General features: G+C 37.0%; 1 protein-coding gene across 1 annotated transcript in view; it reads right to left on the minus strand.

The window, feature by feature from the left end:
• Positions 1–15898, minus strand: part of ipo11 (importin 11) — a 130158-nt gene that overhangs the window by 7388 nt on the left and 106872 nt on the right. Inside the window, 2 exon segments of the mRNA XM_056730003.1 lie at positions 12858–12942; positions 14116–14211. Of these exon segments, the coding sequence (XP_056585981.1) occupies positions 12858–12942; positions 14116–14211 (181 nt within the window).

Genomic DNA, 15898 nt, shown 5'->3' on the forward strand with positions numbered 1-15898 from the left:
AATGTGCATTTTTATATTTAGATAAAAATGAAATAGCTCTGGGGAAAGGACTTGAAATTGCAGTTTTTATAATGGACTCTCACTGTAAGACACGGAAGTCTTCTGCATGGGCACCAGTGAGACCTCAAACCGGGAGGCTTTGTTGAAAAACAAGGACGGCTTTCAGGGAAAAAATGAAACTCAGAAAAGCACTTTGAAGTTTTATTCTTTACAAATCATATAGTATAAAGCAGAGCCCCCTGGAAGCAATACTCTTCAAGTCACTGTGAACTTCTAATGGATTTTCCTCAAATGAATGAGGTAAAAAAGAGCTTTGAAGAAGCGGATTGTAAAATGCAGGCTATCTCAAGTGTATCAAAAGAAAAGTCATCTATGTTTAAACTGCACCCGTGATCCCCCTTTCCCCCCAGTGTATTTAAACTGAAAATGAGGGTAGATGCCATCACAACGACATCATTAAGTAGAACTCAGTGTGGACTAAACATGAGAAGCTTGTGATAATGACCGACTCGCCTTTATCTCCTGACTGCACAGATTGTGATCATATTCAGATTGAAGGACTTGTTTTATTGTCAGTTATTGCTGTCTCTCCTATAGATCAGGTTTATTACATCATCACTCAAGTAGTTCAGCAATTTATTGATAAACTATTTCCTTGCTATTGCTTCTTCTATAGTGAAGTCAACAGAAAAAAATACTTTTCACAGCAGTGTCTCAAACAAAACTTCCAACATGTTGATATTTTTCTCAGTTTTTAATTCATTTACATTTTAATTATGTTGTTTTTTGAATAAATGCTATTTTTTGTCATTTAGCATTAATAAGTGCCAACTTTTAGTAACAATACTGACAACAAAACAATATGCAGTTACTTTTCACAGCTGTGTTTCTCACAAACTTTTTAAGAGAACTTTCATCTTGATATTTTTGCTCAGTTTGTCTCCAGTTTTTTTTTTTTAAGTCATTATTCATTTTTATGTCATTTTTAGACTTAATAATGACTTTTTGTCAATATTCTGCATTATTAAGTGGCAACTTTTAGGGAAAAAACTGACAGCCCAATTCAATTAAAAATGATACTTTTTCAAATGAAACTTTTAACAGAACTTTTATCTTGCGATTCTTGTTAAGGTATTCTCCAGTTTTTTAAGCTATTTCATTATAAGTCATTTTAATAATGTTTTTTTTCTTATTTAATAATCCTTTATATCAAATGAATCACACTATGTTTTTCATTGCTTGACATCCTGTGAGCCAACCGTTCTTTATACAACTTCTTTTTAAACCATGGTCCCCCAACAAAATATCTACCCCATTAAATATTCTACAACTTTCAATTTACTGGAAAAATGTCTATTCATTGGAAAAAATGTCGAAATTATTTTTAATATTTTAAATGCATTTTGATGCTCATTTTGACTAATTTAAAATATTTTTCAACGTTTGGACTCATTGGAAGTCAGCTTGGGGCCCCCTGTTGAGGACCACTGGTGTAAGCCAAGGACTCCCAATCAGGGATACAAACAGCCCAATTGGAACCTGAACAGCTTTCAGGGGCACTTACAAAGATTTCCATTTGTTACTTTTCTAAAACCCAAAACTACAACCAAAACATTTGAGCAGTGTTGTAAATTTGTATGCATGACACTTGCAACAGAATTTCAAGCAGAAAATGTTTGGTGAAAACAGGGTACTTGATCTGTACTGAAGGGGCTGTGGGGGTAACATTAGATGGTAAGGTTGGCAAACACTTCTGTAAACAACAAAACTGTATTATAACTAACCAGAACAGAGGGTGAAAGTCTCAAGTAAACAAAACACATTTATGTGGATTTGAAAAAGCAAAAGCCATTAGGCCAAATCAAATTATGTCCTCTTTCTCTTATTTCCAATAAGTGTCTGTCCAACGAATGATCAGATTTTCCTGTTATCAGATAATTGCGGCAGATCCACTTGAAATTCAACTCTCCAAACTCAATACAATAAATAAATAAATTAACTGAAGCTGAAAGCTTGTATCCCGCTCCCGCCCGCTAAATTTTATTCCTCCGCACCCACCCGTTCCCACTGAAAATTCACTTTGTTTTCACCCACTATCTGCTTAGAATGATTTTCGTCCCGACCTGACGGATCCGGCTAAATTTAGATCGCGTTTCCAGATCTCACATTTAAATTTCAACATTTTTTACAACATTTTAATGTCAATAGACATGAGATGAAATGTCACAGAGAAAATTAATTAAATACATCAAATACAAGTCTTTCACTCAAACTATAAGCAAATTATGAAACTAGCTTATGAAAAATGAAATACATTTTTTTAACCAAAATTCAAAATGCATGCAAGAAATGTCCAGATGACTGTCGCCCTCTAAAAAAACAAGAACACTCACTCTCTCTTCTCTAATGTGCACTGTGTGACTTCCCCGCTCTGTCATGGGGGCTGACGTGTGTAAATTAAATTTAAAAACGGAGTAAGAACTGGTCCGCGCACACAGCACTTACATAACACAGTCCTCAGATCAGGCTCTAGATGTGGTCAGTTCAAAGGATGCTGGGAGTGGGCACCCGTCCAAACCCCGTTCTGTCCATTCTACCAGAGTTTCCGACCGCTACCGTATTTCATCCTAAAAATGTAATCCCGCACCACAACAATCCGTCTTGGGTACCGTAACTTCTGTGCTATTACCAAAATTGACAGGAAATGAAAAAAAATGATCTATTCTTTTTATTGGTTAAATATTTGCATAAACCAAAGACAAATATGAAGGGTGACCAATACTTCTAAAAAAATCATGAAATAAGAGGTTTCAGTCTCACAGTCACAATATTATACAAATACAATAAGTGCGTATTCGAATGCATATTTTGTGTAGGTTTCATATGGAGCAAAATTTGTGCCAAAACTAAACAAACGCAACATTCCTTGCAAAAGAAACTCAACTCTGAAACAAACTGAAAAGCGTTTCAATTCAAGAGAAAATGCGAACATTTAACATATAAATGTACTGTATTTAAGACTCTTAGCCAGATTTTTTCACAAATGTGCGCATTTGAAATGTTGTCATTTGCAAATTCATGCATTCTCCAGACAAAACATCTTTATTTTAGCTACAAGAGTGAGCGCTTTACTCCTCTGTTCTGTCGATCTTTTACCAGAGGTATTCTCTTCAAAAGTCAATGACCACTTCATCATTAGCATTGAATGCGTCTCTCGCACCCAGCTTTGGTGATAGATAAACGAATGGCAGCGGTAGAGGAGGTGAAAGGCTGTAGCTGGATGCGCCGTAAGAACAATACAGTTAATCCGGAAAGTATTCACAGCGCTTCACTTTTTCCACATTTGTTATGCTACAGCCTTATCCCAAAATGGATTAAATTCTTTATTTTCCTCAAAATTCTACAAACAATACCCCATAATGACAATGTGAAAGAAGTTTGTTTGAAATCTTTGCCTTTGCCATGACACTCAAAATTGAGCTCAGGTGCATCCTTTTTCCATTGATCTTCCTTGTGATGTTTCTACAATTTGATTGGAGTCCACCTCTGGTAAATTCAGTTGATAGGACATGATTTGGAAAGGCAAACACCTGTCTATATAAGGTCCCACAGTTAACAGTGTATGTCAGAGCACAAACCAAGCCATGAAGTCCTAGGAACTGTCTGTAGACCTACGGGACATGTACCGGGGCACAGATCTGGGGAAGGGTACAGAAAAAATTCTGCAGCATTGAAGCTCCCAATGAGCTAAGTGACCTCCATCATCCGTATATGCAAGTTTGGAACCACCAGGACTTTTCCTTTTGCTGGCCGCCCGGCCAAATTGAGCGATAGGGGGAGAAGGGCCTTAGGCAGGGAGGTGACCAAAAACCCGATGGGCTCTCTGACAGAGCTCCAGCATGTCTCTGTGGAGAGAGGAGAACCTTCCAGAAGAACAACCATCTCTGCAGCACTCCACCAATCAGGCCTGTATAGCAGACTGGATAGACGGAAGAAACTCCTCAGTAAAATGCACATTACAGCCCGCCTGGAGTTGCCAAAAGGCGCCTGAAGGACTCTCAGACCACTAGAAACAAAATTCTCTGGTCTGATGAAGCAAAGATTGAACTCTTTGTCTGGAGGAAACCAGGCACTGCTCATCACCTGGCCAAAACCATCGCTACAGTGAAGCATGGCGGTGGGATCATCATGCTGTGGGGATGTTTTTCAGTGGCAGGAACTGGGAGACTAGTCAGGATCGAGGGAAAGAAGAATGCAGCAGTGTACTGAGACATCAACAATGAAAACCTGCTCCAGAGCACTCTGGACCTCAGACTTGGGCGAATTATCGTCTTCCGACAGGACAATGACCTTGAGCACATAGCCAAAAACTTGTCGCATTGGCAGGAAAACAGTTTTAAAATGCAACCATTTGGTCACATTAGAGCCCTGGCATTAAAGAATAGTGTCCTTTAGGCTGTAAAAAGATGTCACTTGATGCAAAAGCAAATACATCTGGATATAAATCTTACAGAATATCTGAATGAAATCTACACGGTGACTTTTGTGAGAAAATCGAGCTGAGAGAATCTGATAAAAAGAGTCTTAAACACAGTCCATTTATATGTTACACCTTTGCATTTTATGTCGAATTGCATTATGTATTTGTAAAGTGCTTTCTGTTTGATTCAGAGTTGAGTTTCTTTTGGAGAGAAGATTGCATTTGTTTTGTTTTGGCACTAATTTCGCTCCATAATATGACAGCAAAAATATAAATATAAGTGAATATAAAGTAGATTTATGAACATGCAAATGTCTAACCTTAAAAATCTTTTTAAAAATTAACTGTTCAGTATATAAATATGCAAAAGTGAGAGAAAATAAGTACATGTGCATGGTCAGAAGTGTGCAGTTGGAGAACGCATTTACAAGAAATTTGCATCTTTAAAAGATAGTTTTTCTGATGCCTGTCTCATGCAAACGCAAGATTTATTCATCATTCCCTCGGCTCCTTAAAGTGAATTGTTTGCACACTGATCCCAGTTACTGTAAGCACCTCCAGCACTGTAAAATCATGAGGCAGTCGAGCCATAAATCCATTTTCCAAAAGGAAAGGTCAACCTGACTATTTATGTAGATCAAACTTTCCAGGGATGATGGGGAGCTGTAACTTACTTCCCGAATCGCCAATAAATCCCTCTCGTATCTCACAAAGTTGTCTAAAAGGTTAAGCCCATGTTTGCCTAGTCGACACTTCCTTGCACTGTTAAAACAGACTCTAAATGATATTAATGGCCTGCATCGCATCCACTCCGCAGGGCTGGTAATGAGGGAGCGGGTGAGAGAGTGGATCATGCTTCATGAATTTCTAATTACTTTTAAGCCTCATCAAGTCACTCAAAGAGGCAGCAGACTAAATGAGAGCTGAGGTTTGCCGCATGATTCGAGCATCAGTCATCCAGGATCAATCCAAGCATCAATTTTGAGTGGCATTAGGTGACTTTTGTGTGCCTAGCGAGTTGTGGCTTTACTTTCATGAGATGGGTTACGGAGAAGTGAAAAAGGTTGTGGGAGGGGTTTTTATGGAGCGGTGGCTTTAATATACCTCCATGACGAAGAGGTCAAAGATCATTTATTGGAATAGATTTTCTAAGTAAGAGGGAGTTGTAGCCCTAAAGCATTTTGAGAGAAAACCGCTTAATGCTTTGGGGTTTAATGTGAGGTTTTTTACATAACTATACTGTAGGCTACGTGGCAAAATCTAGTGACAGGATACGTAAACAGCAAATAAAGGATTTTTAAGTGCCCTCAGCTTTGCCAAACCGCAAAGATAATAATAAATAATAAATTGAAAGCAAATCCAAAGTTTGTTAAAGCCTCATTTGTCTCGGACATCTCACATATGTCTCCATTATAGTTTCGGGAGATTATCAATGGGACCATCTTTGACTTCATATTGAAATCTTAGAAAATCTATCTCATCAAACTTACAAAAATCTATGGTTTTAACTTCACATTTATATATTGCATTACTTCTCACATCCATTGTAAAGCTTCATACTCAATTTTAATCTCATTTTTATTTCTCCATTTGAGACTAACCTGATACTCAACACTGAAAACTCAATTCTCATGAGCTACGAAAGAACAACCTCTGGGCAATTTCATTTCCCTCTAGGATCCCATAATGCACTGCAAACATCTTCATTTCAAACATGAAGATGATAGAAAAGGTTCTGAGTTGATCATATTGTTTATAAATATGTTTCATAGGGCTGTGAAACGTTTAATTGTGATTAATCCAGAATAAAAGTTTGTGTTAACACAATATATGTCTGTCTGCTTGTGCAAAATAATTTTGTAATTATAAACACATAAACATGTGTACATATTTAATTTAGTTTGACTGTATTGAAAAAACGTTCCATCAAATAAAAGGACCTTAAAATGTTTCAATTACAAAACAGATAATTGGTGGCTGCAAAAAATCTCTGACTTCGCAATTCTGGTTCACTGAAATACCCAACATGGTGATTTTAACCATGAATGACACAATTGACAGCTGAATGAAGGACAGACTTACAATTTTACCCTTTGTGCAATAGAAGTGTCCATGTATTGATCTGCTTTATTCCCAGCAGTACTCAACATGACCGTGCAAGCGGAAGTCAAATTATTGAAACCAATATCAATAACACAAAATTAAACCCAATGCAATACATCTCAACATCTCCAAATAACGTATCTCATCATGGTTGATTTGAAGCTGATTTCTTGAAACATTAAACTTTACAAAAGCCTAACTAAAACTGTATCTATTGTGAACTGTGGAAAAAAAACAGCCTGTCAAAACATGACATCGCCTGGATAATCTGGATAACATTTTCCTTGTCTACCACACAAAAAAAGCAAACTAAGTCTTTTCAAAGGTCTAGAGTTAACATTTACGATTTCATAGTTATTTTAAATTTCTTTTGACTAAATATACCACTGAAGGAGGAGATTATGAAAGGTCAAAATTTGCATTACCGGGCCAGCAGCAACGCAGTAAAAAAATCTGCTCCTACAGACACACAAGATTAAAAACAATCATTTACACAAGGGAAAAACAGAGACCTGTTAATTGACATACAGGAATTGTTTCTCGGTTAGGTACTTGCCATTTAGCATAGCAAGCAACTTTATATTTACTAATTGCTTAAAATCCTCCCCCAGGGGAACTTGACATTCAGTGTCAATAGTGACTCATGCCCATTGACTTCTGGTTAATTAATACTCATCCTTATATCATTCCACCTGTTTGACTTTCTTTCCTCTGAAGAACACAAAAATATATTTTGAAGAACGTTGGTAACCAAACAGTACTAATCTCCACTGATTTCCAATGTATGGACACTAAACCACATTTCTCAAAATACCTTTTTGTGTGTTCTACAGAACTAAGAATCATATACAGATTTTAAACATGGTGAATAAATGACAACATTACAATTTGGGGGTGATCTATTCCTTTAAATAGCTGTAGAGTCTTTAGTTGGATCACATTCAAAAAAGACAGATAGAGCTGTACGATTATTTCCCACAGCGCAGCCAATCTTGATGCAGCGCAGCCAACCTTGATGGTAAGCGCGTCTGGCTCATCGGTTGACGCGTGGACGGGCTATTTCCTTCGCCTTGCATGCTTTTCCGGGTGAATTGCCCAGGGATAGGGAAAACTCAATCCGTAACCTATAAGAACGCTGGGGGAGAGTATCGAGCACAGAAATACTAGATCATACCTTCAACTCTATTTTGACAAGATGACCATGAGAAGACATCCGGCTTAACATTGTAAATTAGTCAGAATGCATGAATCAGCGTTGCATGCCCCCTTTAAGCACTGCAGACCAACTAGAAAAATGCTACCATGAAAAAAGATCACCCCTGCATGGTACTTCTTAATATCACGCAAACATCTTTTTCGTTTCTCAAATTGAGTCAAATAACGGTTGACGTGATTCTCTCTCCAGTCACTCGAGGAAAGAGAAGTGCTGCTCGACGATAAGAGGTCGGAGCGGAGGACAGAGTGCTGTTATGCTAGCTGCGCTAATGCGCGACCACGTAAAGCAGAAGAGAGCCGAGCATGCTCGAGTGGCTTCTCAGTGAGGTCCTATCATCAAACTGAAGGTTAAGCTGTCTGAGACGTGCTGAGAGCTCTTCATTTAGGTGCGGAAAAGGTCAAAGACCTTAGACACGGCTGTGGGTACCAAAGAGCATTCTGGAAGGAAAAACAATAACCATAAAACGGTGACAAACAAAACCATCCAAATCGCATGACGTTGACAAGTTCCATGAGAAAAAAAACTGCTGTGATGCAAAGTAACAGTTCAACAAAATGTAACGTATAACATTATTTATTCACTCTGTGTTGTTTCAACGTAGTGTTTTGCATCTTTTGATGTTAAAAGTCACTGTGAACTATAAGGAGATTGAAAAAGCTGAATAACAAAAAGATTTACAATCAAATAACACCATAAGAGTCCAAAGTGACATCAGTATGATCAAAAAATGACCCCATTTTGTGGTAAAATCTTATTTTTTACTCAAAGAGGTCCACAATTCATTGACCCTCATATGACAGCCTTGTACAGTACATAACTGCATTTAATCAAGAAGTATTCAAAAGACAAAATGTCCACTTCAGGATTTTGTAGTGGCACTAGATGTCGTTCTCTATTGCATAAACCCGCAAACTGTTCAAACAGTGTGAATTTTTGTTTCTCCCACATCCAATTTTCCTCCCTTTTGCTCCCTAGTCAAGAATTTGCATATTAGTATCACGCTATGATAACAACTGCATAATAATCTAATTATAATAGCTGCAAGAGAGCGGGCTTGAAAGTTTTTATAGGGATAGTGGAGGAAGCCGTCATTATTTCACAATCGCTCTCAGAGTTTTTTATGTGATTAGGAAAAACTCTGAAATCTTGAGCTATGTGAATACATTACTGAAGACTATACAAGCTGCAGTTTCAAATTTTGCTTTGATTTCTCTCTATAATATGCAAATGAGAACGGATCATAGTTTAGCGGCAATCATTGGGAAAATAGTTGGAGAAGACCAAACTTGGACTGATTGGTTACTTCAGAAAGACATTTTGCTCCAAATCAAAATAACAACACAGGTTAATGTAAAGTGGGAAAGTGTTTGATATTTATTTGCATGGAAGAGCATGAAATAATGCCTATATGGTAGTGGTTCTTAAACTTTTTGTCGTAAGGCCCCTTTGTGTAGAGTGTATCGCTTTGCGGCCCCACAAATAAAGACTTGTAATCTTAAACTTTGAAGAATTCAAAGATTTTGATTAAACCAAAAACATATTCAGTTATACAATCACTGAACATCAATTCTTTTGGTTGTTGGTCTAATTTTTCTGATGTTTCATTGCATAAAATCTATGATAAATTTCTAGATTTCATAAAATGCTATAAAATCTTTGGCCCCCGGATCCGTCTTGGGGTCCCTCAGGGGGCCACGACCCCCAGTGTTAGAACAACTGCTAAAGGGATTATTCACCCCAAACTGAAAATGTATTTACTCACCCTCAAGTTATTGCAAACCTATATACATTTTTTCTTTCTGTTGAATGTTAGCAATTTTAAATTCTGGGACTTCATTGACTACCATAGAAGGGAAAATGATTGTATAGTATTTTGTTCTGTTGATTACAAAAATAGATATTTTGGAGAATATAGGAAAGAAAACACTTGTGGGGCACCATTGAGTACCATTTACATTTTTCCTACTGTGGTAGTTAATGACGTCTAAGAACAAAAAATTGCTAACATTCTTCCAAATATCTTTCTCTGTGTTCATCAGAAGAGGTATTTTTTACAGATTTGGAACAAATTGAGGGTGAGTAAATGAAGAAAGAATTTGTATGCTTGGGTTAACTATGCCCTTAACAAGAGAAATGTGGCACAACTAAGGATCATGGGTAGTAGATCAGAGGGAAACATGCTTATTAAATAACAGCATCTGTCTTGCAATACCGCATCTCAGAAAGCAAACAGTTTTAACTAAGTATTCTTGTTTGGATTGACCTTCAAATCCTACAGCAGTAAACTAATTATAAAACAAGGAAGTTATTGACGAGAGAAAAAGGGGGCGGGGTTAAACCTCAACATTGACACTAATAGTTTGCAGCATTAATAAAAGCAGATTGAATGTTCTACCTAGTTAACCAATAAAATGTCAAATCCATTTTAAATTGAATGACATCAACCATGGCATCTTAATTTATATTCTTTGGGCCAGGTTTCCATTTCTTTACAGTAAGAGGTCATAGGTCAGACGCAAATCCATTTAAACGCAAATACACTGATTGTAAAATAGTGGAAAACACATTCATATGAAGCTCTACAGCAAATACATCCAATAAAGAAACGAGAGCCGCCTCCACATGAAGAACCAAGGTGAAACCATTTCAGTTCCATTTCTTTTTTATAATGGCAATGATGCACTGCGGACATCAGTAACAACCCTGCTGACATGTTAACCAGTTTGGGAAACAAGGTTGCTGACTAAAGCTGCTGCAACCAATTTTGCGTGGGATGACTGCACAAATATCGTCCTGTTCGTAACATCCACCTCGTGACAGACGGCTGCTTAATGGCTGTGATTATTTGAAATAAACCCCTTTAAATCTAAACGTCCATTTGTGCTGGAACAGTGATAAAACACAGACACGTTTTTGGCTTTTAATCCATTTTGTGCATCATTAACCTGCAGGAACTAAAACCTTCCGTGTGTCATTGCAGATTTGTAGCGTAATACATCTCTTTGACTTTACATACTGACTGCTCTGAGCCCCGGTCGCCTGTTACGCGGGGACAGATTGCTCTCTGTGTACTTCTCCTCTATCCGTTTTCCCTGCTCACAACCCCTGTCCCCCTCCGCAACTGTACCGACTTGCTGCTGCAGCGCAGACATTATTGAATACAGCGCTGCAGTCACTGTTGCTTACTACTTCTGCCAAAACAAAGCTATACAGGGGGTACTGCTGCACTTCAGACAAGTAAATGCATCAAAAGAAGACAGAAATAAACCATGAGTTCTTTGACCCTTAAAGGGACAGTTCACCCAAAAACAAAAATTCTGTCATCATTTACTCACCCTCTAGTTGTTAGAGACCTGTATAAATATATTGGTTTGGTTGAACACAGAGAAAGATATTTGGAAGAATTCCTGTAACCAAACAGTTCTTGGACCCCTTTGACTACCACAGTAGGAAGTGAAAAGTGCCCAAGAATGGTTTGCTTTCCTACATTCTTCAAAATATCTTCTGTGTTCAACAGAACAAATTTTTCCAACTATGATAGTCAATGATGGCCAAGAACTGTTGGTTTACAAGCATTCTTTCAAATATCTTTCTCTGTGTTTGTCAGAACAAGATTTGGAAAAACTTGAGGGTAAGTAAATGATGACAGAATTTTCATTTTTGGGTGAATTGTTCCTTTACATTGTTAACGTTCAGTTCATCTTAGTTTAAAAGAAAGAAAGTTTCATCTCTCGTTTTTCAGGTGAGGATAATACATCACATGCTGTGCTCCGATGACAATTAGATTTTATTAAGAATGCAAATGCCTCCACTTTTGTTAAACATCGCAGCTGGATTTGATTTAAGATTCAATTACTTATAAAGAACAGCTTTCTCAGATTCCTGACAAATGCACGCGCCCTTCAGGGACTTCTGCGTAGGCTCAAATCAGTTTCAAACCGCTCAAAATGTTCTGATCAGCGTTTATAACAGAATAAAAACATAAAATGTCAAATGAAATAAATGCTGAAACACTTCTAACAACAACTTCACAAAACCTGTGTTACAACTTATAAATAAATATGGACAATAATTTATATACGGTCGCCTCGGATGTCCAAATTGGCTGTTTTTCAGGAAATAAAAAAAAACTGTACTTTGTAAATGCCTAAAAACACATTTTCAAACTTTTATTGGTTAGATGTTTGCAAAACCCAGTGACTAGGTTACAATATACAAAGTTTCAGAAGGACAGCAGCCATATGTCAGTGTGCAGACACGTTTCTGATAAATAAAGCCTGTTTGACCAAACAGAAAATAAAAAAAAGTTCACAGTATAGCTGGTTTTAGATTTTGCTTTAAGTAAAATGGATAAAAAGAGAAGATATTTCACCTTTGGGTGCAGCGCTCGCAGCTTTCCAGCATCCGGAGGTTATTCTCTAACAAATGTTTCATATTCTTCAGCAAAACTCTTTAAAGATTTTAAGCAAGAGCTGTAACTGTAATTTCACATGTCTATCATTGCCAAACTGGAACTGTAATTTATTGCTTTTCTGTCTCTTTCAAACATTTATTTTCCTTCTCTAAAGTCAGATAACACCACCAAGAAAAGTTCAAGGCTTGCTAGCGCATAGCAGAGTTTCATTTTGAACCGGCTAATGCCTGAAAGTATCAAATACTACTGGGAACATCTTATTATGCAGACGATTAAGAAAAGTGACTCACTTAACTGCAGCACCTCAGGTAAATTTGGCCATTTTCATTTATAACCTTTCAAAAATCCCACTTCAAAGTAAATGAAATATTCAATACATTCACTACTGTCACCAAAAGGAATTGCAAGGTACTTCAAAACAAGTTTTCAGAACACTATGCCAGAAACTGGCAATCCCACCCACTGGTTGGGCCAAGACTGAGATATTGAATATTCTTTAACCTCTATTTCAAATTAGTCTCACAAACCGCTGCATCAATCTTTGTTTGCCCGCTACACATTATTAATACGTGCCACTCGGTGACACTTGCCATCAATAGTAGCTGGTACCGTTTGTGACCTCCGAGCAATGGTCAAACACTCACCATTCTTTTCCTTTTGTCCTGTTCCGTCGGAGGCTCTTCATCGTCCGTCAGCTTCGGCTCTTCAAAATGGTTCATCAGCATGCAACTAGACGACAGGAAACCAGAGAGGTTGTTAGGTCGAGAAGCACGTGTGCATGCGTGTAAAAGCGAGCTGCCGCGATGCAGAGAAATGACATTCATGTTACACATCATTTCTTAATCTTCCGTCCTTTTCCTTGCGCACCGACAGTGTAAACTCTCACTCCATTTATGAATGTTATTTTGACATTCCGCTGAAGTATGTATGAGGCAGATTGTGTATCCATCCGGCCTGGAAATGATAAAATGCCTCAGGTAAGAGTTTGGCACCTCATCCTAAAGTCATGAATTATTGGCCGCCCTGCATATCATTCACGTTTCATGAGCAGCTTACGACACCAAGCGAACAATAAAAAACAATGACACGGTATAGTGATACAGTATGATGTATTAGAAACGGCATATGAGGCGTCTTATATTTAAAGCATTACCCTTGTGTGCAAAATGAAATTCCTTACAGACAAGCTTTCCATTGCTTCACTATTATGTATCAGATGGGAAAACTCTAAAAAGTTACCGACCAAGAAAATGCTTTTAACATCGTTTAAATTATTTCTGTCCAGTTTTTTCTTCATAGAGAAAATAGGCTCAAAATCTTGCCTACATGAATTTTAAAAAGAAAAAAGCAGCACAAAAATGATGCCGGTCATGAAGACATAATGTAAAAAAGGCATACAATGTTTCCATATGCAAATACTATACATAATAAAAAGCCAGATTTCAGTTTTTGAAATGTAGTTTGTTTAAAGTCCCTGTTATATTTTTCACACATAATTGTACAAAATGTAAAACAATATGAGTCCTAATGTATTTGTTATTGTAAAATGAAATACATTTTATTGACTTAATCGCTTAAAATGTTCATACATTTGAATAAATATTATACAGAAATACTTAATCCTTCATCAATAATGTAAAGATAAAATCTCACTGCTTAAAATGAAAATGTTTGTAGTGAATCTGCAATGTTTCGTGAATCACTACTATAAGTATACAACTGAAATGTTGAAAATATCCTGAACACTCCATTAAATAATCTCTCTTCATGTCAAGTGTGATTTTGGTGGTGCCAGTATAGAGGAGGTGCCATTAAACAGTGTAACATGACAGTGTGTGCCCTTGGTTCCAGGTCATTATGCAGGAGAAGAGTCATTAGAGAGAAAGAGAGAATTACACTTACTCTTTAAAGGTACTGCTCTCTGGGTCTTCTGTCATAACATCGTGCAGCGCCTCCACGCTGATGTTAACAATCCCGCAGAACTTGTCCTGGATGACGCTGAGAAATGATCATTGGAAAATGTTAGTCCTTTTATCATTCACACGCTAAGAGATGAATATGAGCAATGACACTACTGTCACAGACACGTTGTTTAATATTTGGGGTAATCGCACCTCATTTTTGCATGGCTGTGGACATGAGTGTTGAAATACCCAAACTCCTGCAGTCAATGCTAAAATTAATACTACAGCAAAAAACTGTGTTTGAACGTCATTGCACATAAAATCCTTCTACATGATGCCAATAACATTCTGTGAAAATACAATCTTGATATCTTTAATATGGACTGAGTAATAACATATCAAAGATTGAAATCAATGTTTAGGAAGCCTACTTTCTGAACTTTCTTGCAAAATAATACAGTGTAGTGTCAATAAAATCATTCATTGTATCTCGAAATTTACAGCGATAGACACTAGGGTGTGCTGATTCCTGTTTTTCCTTTACCGATCTAATTCCTGAATTGTAAGCATCGGCCGATACCGATCTGATACTAGTACTGCTTTTTCCTGATAAGTGTAGAATTGCAAGTAATTCTTTGTATTGAACAAAACTATAACATATTGATGAAAGTTGACTGAACAAAATGATATACTGTATGCTTTATAATGAAGTGCAATACATTGTTTCTAAATAAAAACACAAAGCACAGATACTTGAAAAATGCGAGTGAGAAAATACTTCACTAATGTACATTTCTGCTCTAATGTAAAGTGGAATCATCCCGGGAGCAGGATGCGCTTCACTACACGCATTTTGCATTCTGGGAGCTGGTTGATGTGCTTCATTCATTCTCTTATTTACACGTACTGTGCACGTCCCGGGTGAAGACTGTTGTACTTAATACATCCGCCTTGACGCGCTAAGGCACCTTCTTCTGAAGTTCATAACAGTTATAACACAAAGGTAAGAGTTTATGTTTTACATAAAGAGCATTGCATCCTTCCAACAGTTTACTGAGCCTTTTAATCAGAGGTTTAAATTGTTAAATGTTAAAATTTAGCGCATGAAAACTCTTACAGCGGTTTCGTGATAGCTCATCCGTCTAAAAGCTTGATAATATTATTCAGCACAGGATCGGATTTTGAATCGTCACATGACTATGGCAGGCTATAACCACTTTAATGCTCAAAATATCATAATTCGATTTTGAGATTTTAGACTGGATTTCACAGACTGGGTCACATACTGTATACTATTGTGTACTTAGTATAAAAGTGACATATGAACCTAAAACTTAATACTGTGAAATACAACGGCATAATATGTCCAAAAGAGCTAATATAACTACCGGTCTCAAATATCTGTATTGTCAAAAGCCTTGATATAATAAAAACAATTACTGATTCTGTGTAAATATGATGTTTTCATAATAATAATTTAGCATTTTGCTTTAAGAGCCACAATGGTTACAAACTCTCTCTGTCTCACTACACCCATATTTTGAAAACAAATGTATTGTGTAATTGTAAGTGTTATTCAAGTGCTTCAAAAAAGAAAAAGAAATCATAAAAAAAAGATATTTTTTATCTAACAGATATTGCAATAATACCACAAGGACCATAATATCCGCGTTGTGAAATACATGTTATCGTGAAACGCCTAATTACAAGCAAAATTCTGTGCATTAATACTTTTCCAAGACTCAAATTTTGCACAAGAAAGTCCATTTGACCATTCTTTA

Source organism: Triplophysa dalaica, chromosome 18 (assembly GCF_015846415.1).
Source record: "Triplophysa dalaica isolate WHDGS20190420 chromosome 18, ASM1584641v1, whole genome shotgun sequence".
Lineage (NCBI taxonomy): Eukaryota > Metazoa > Chordata > Actinopteri > Cypriniformes > Nemacheilidae > Triplophysa > Triplophysa dalaica.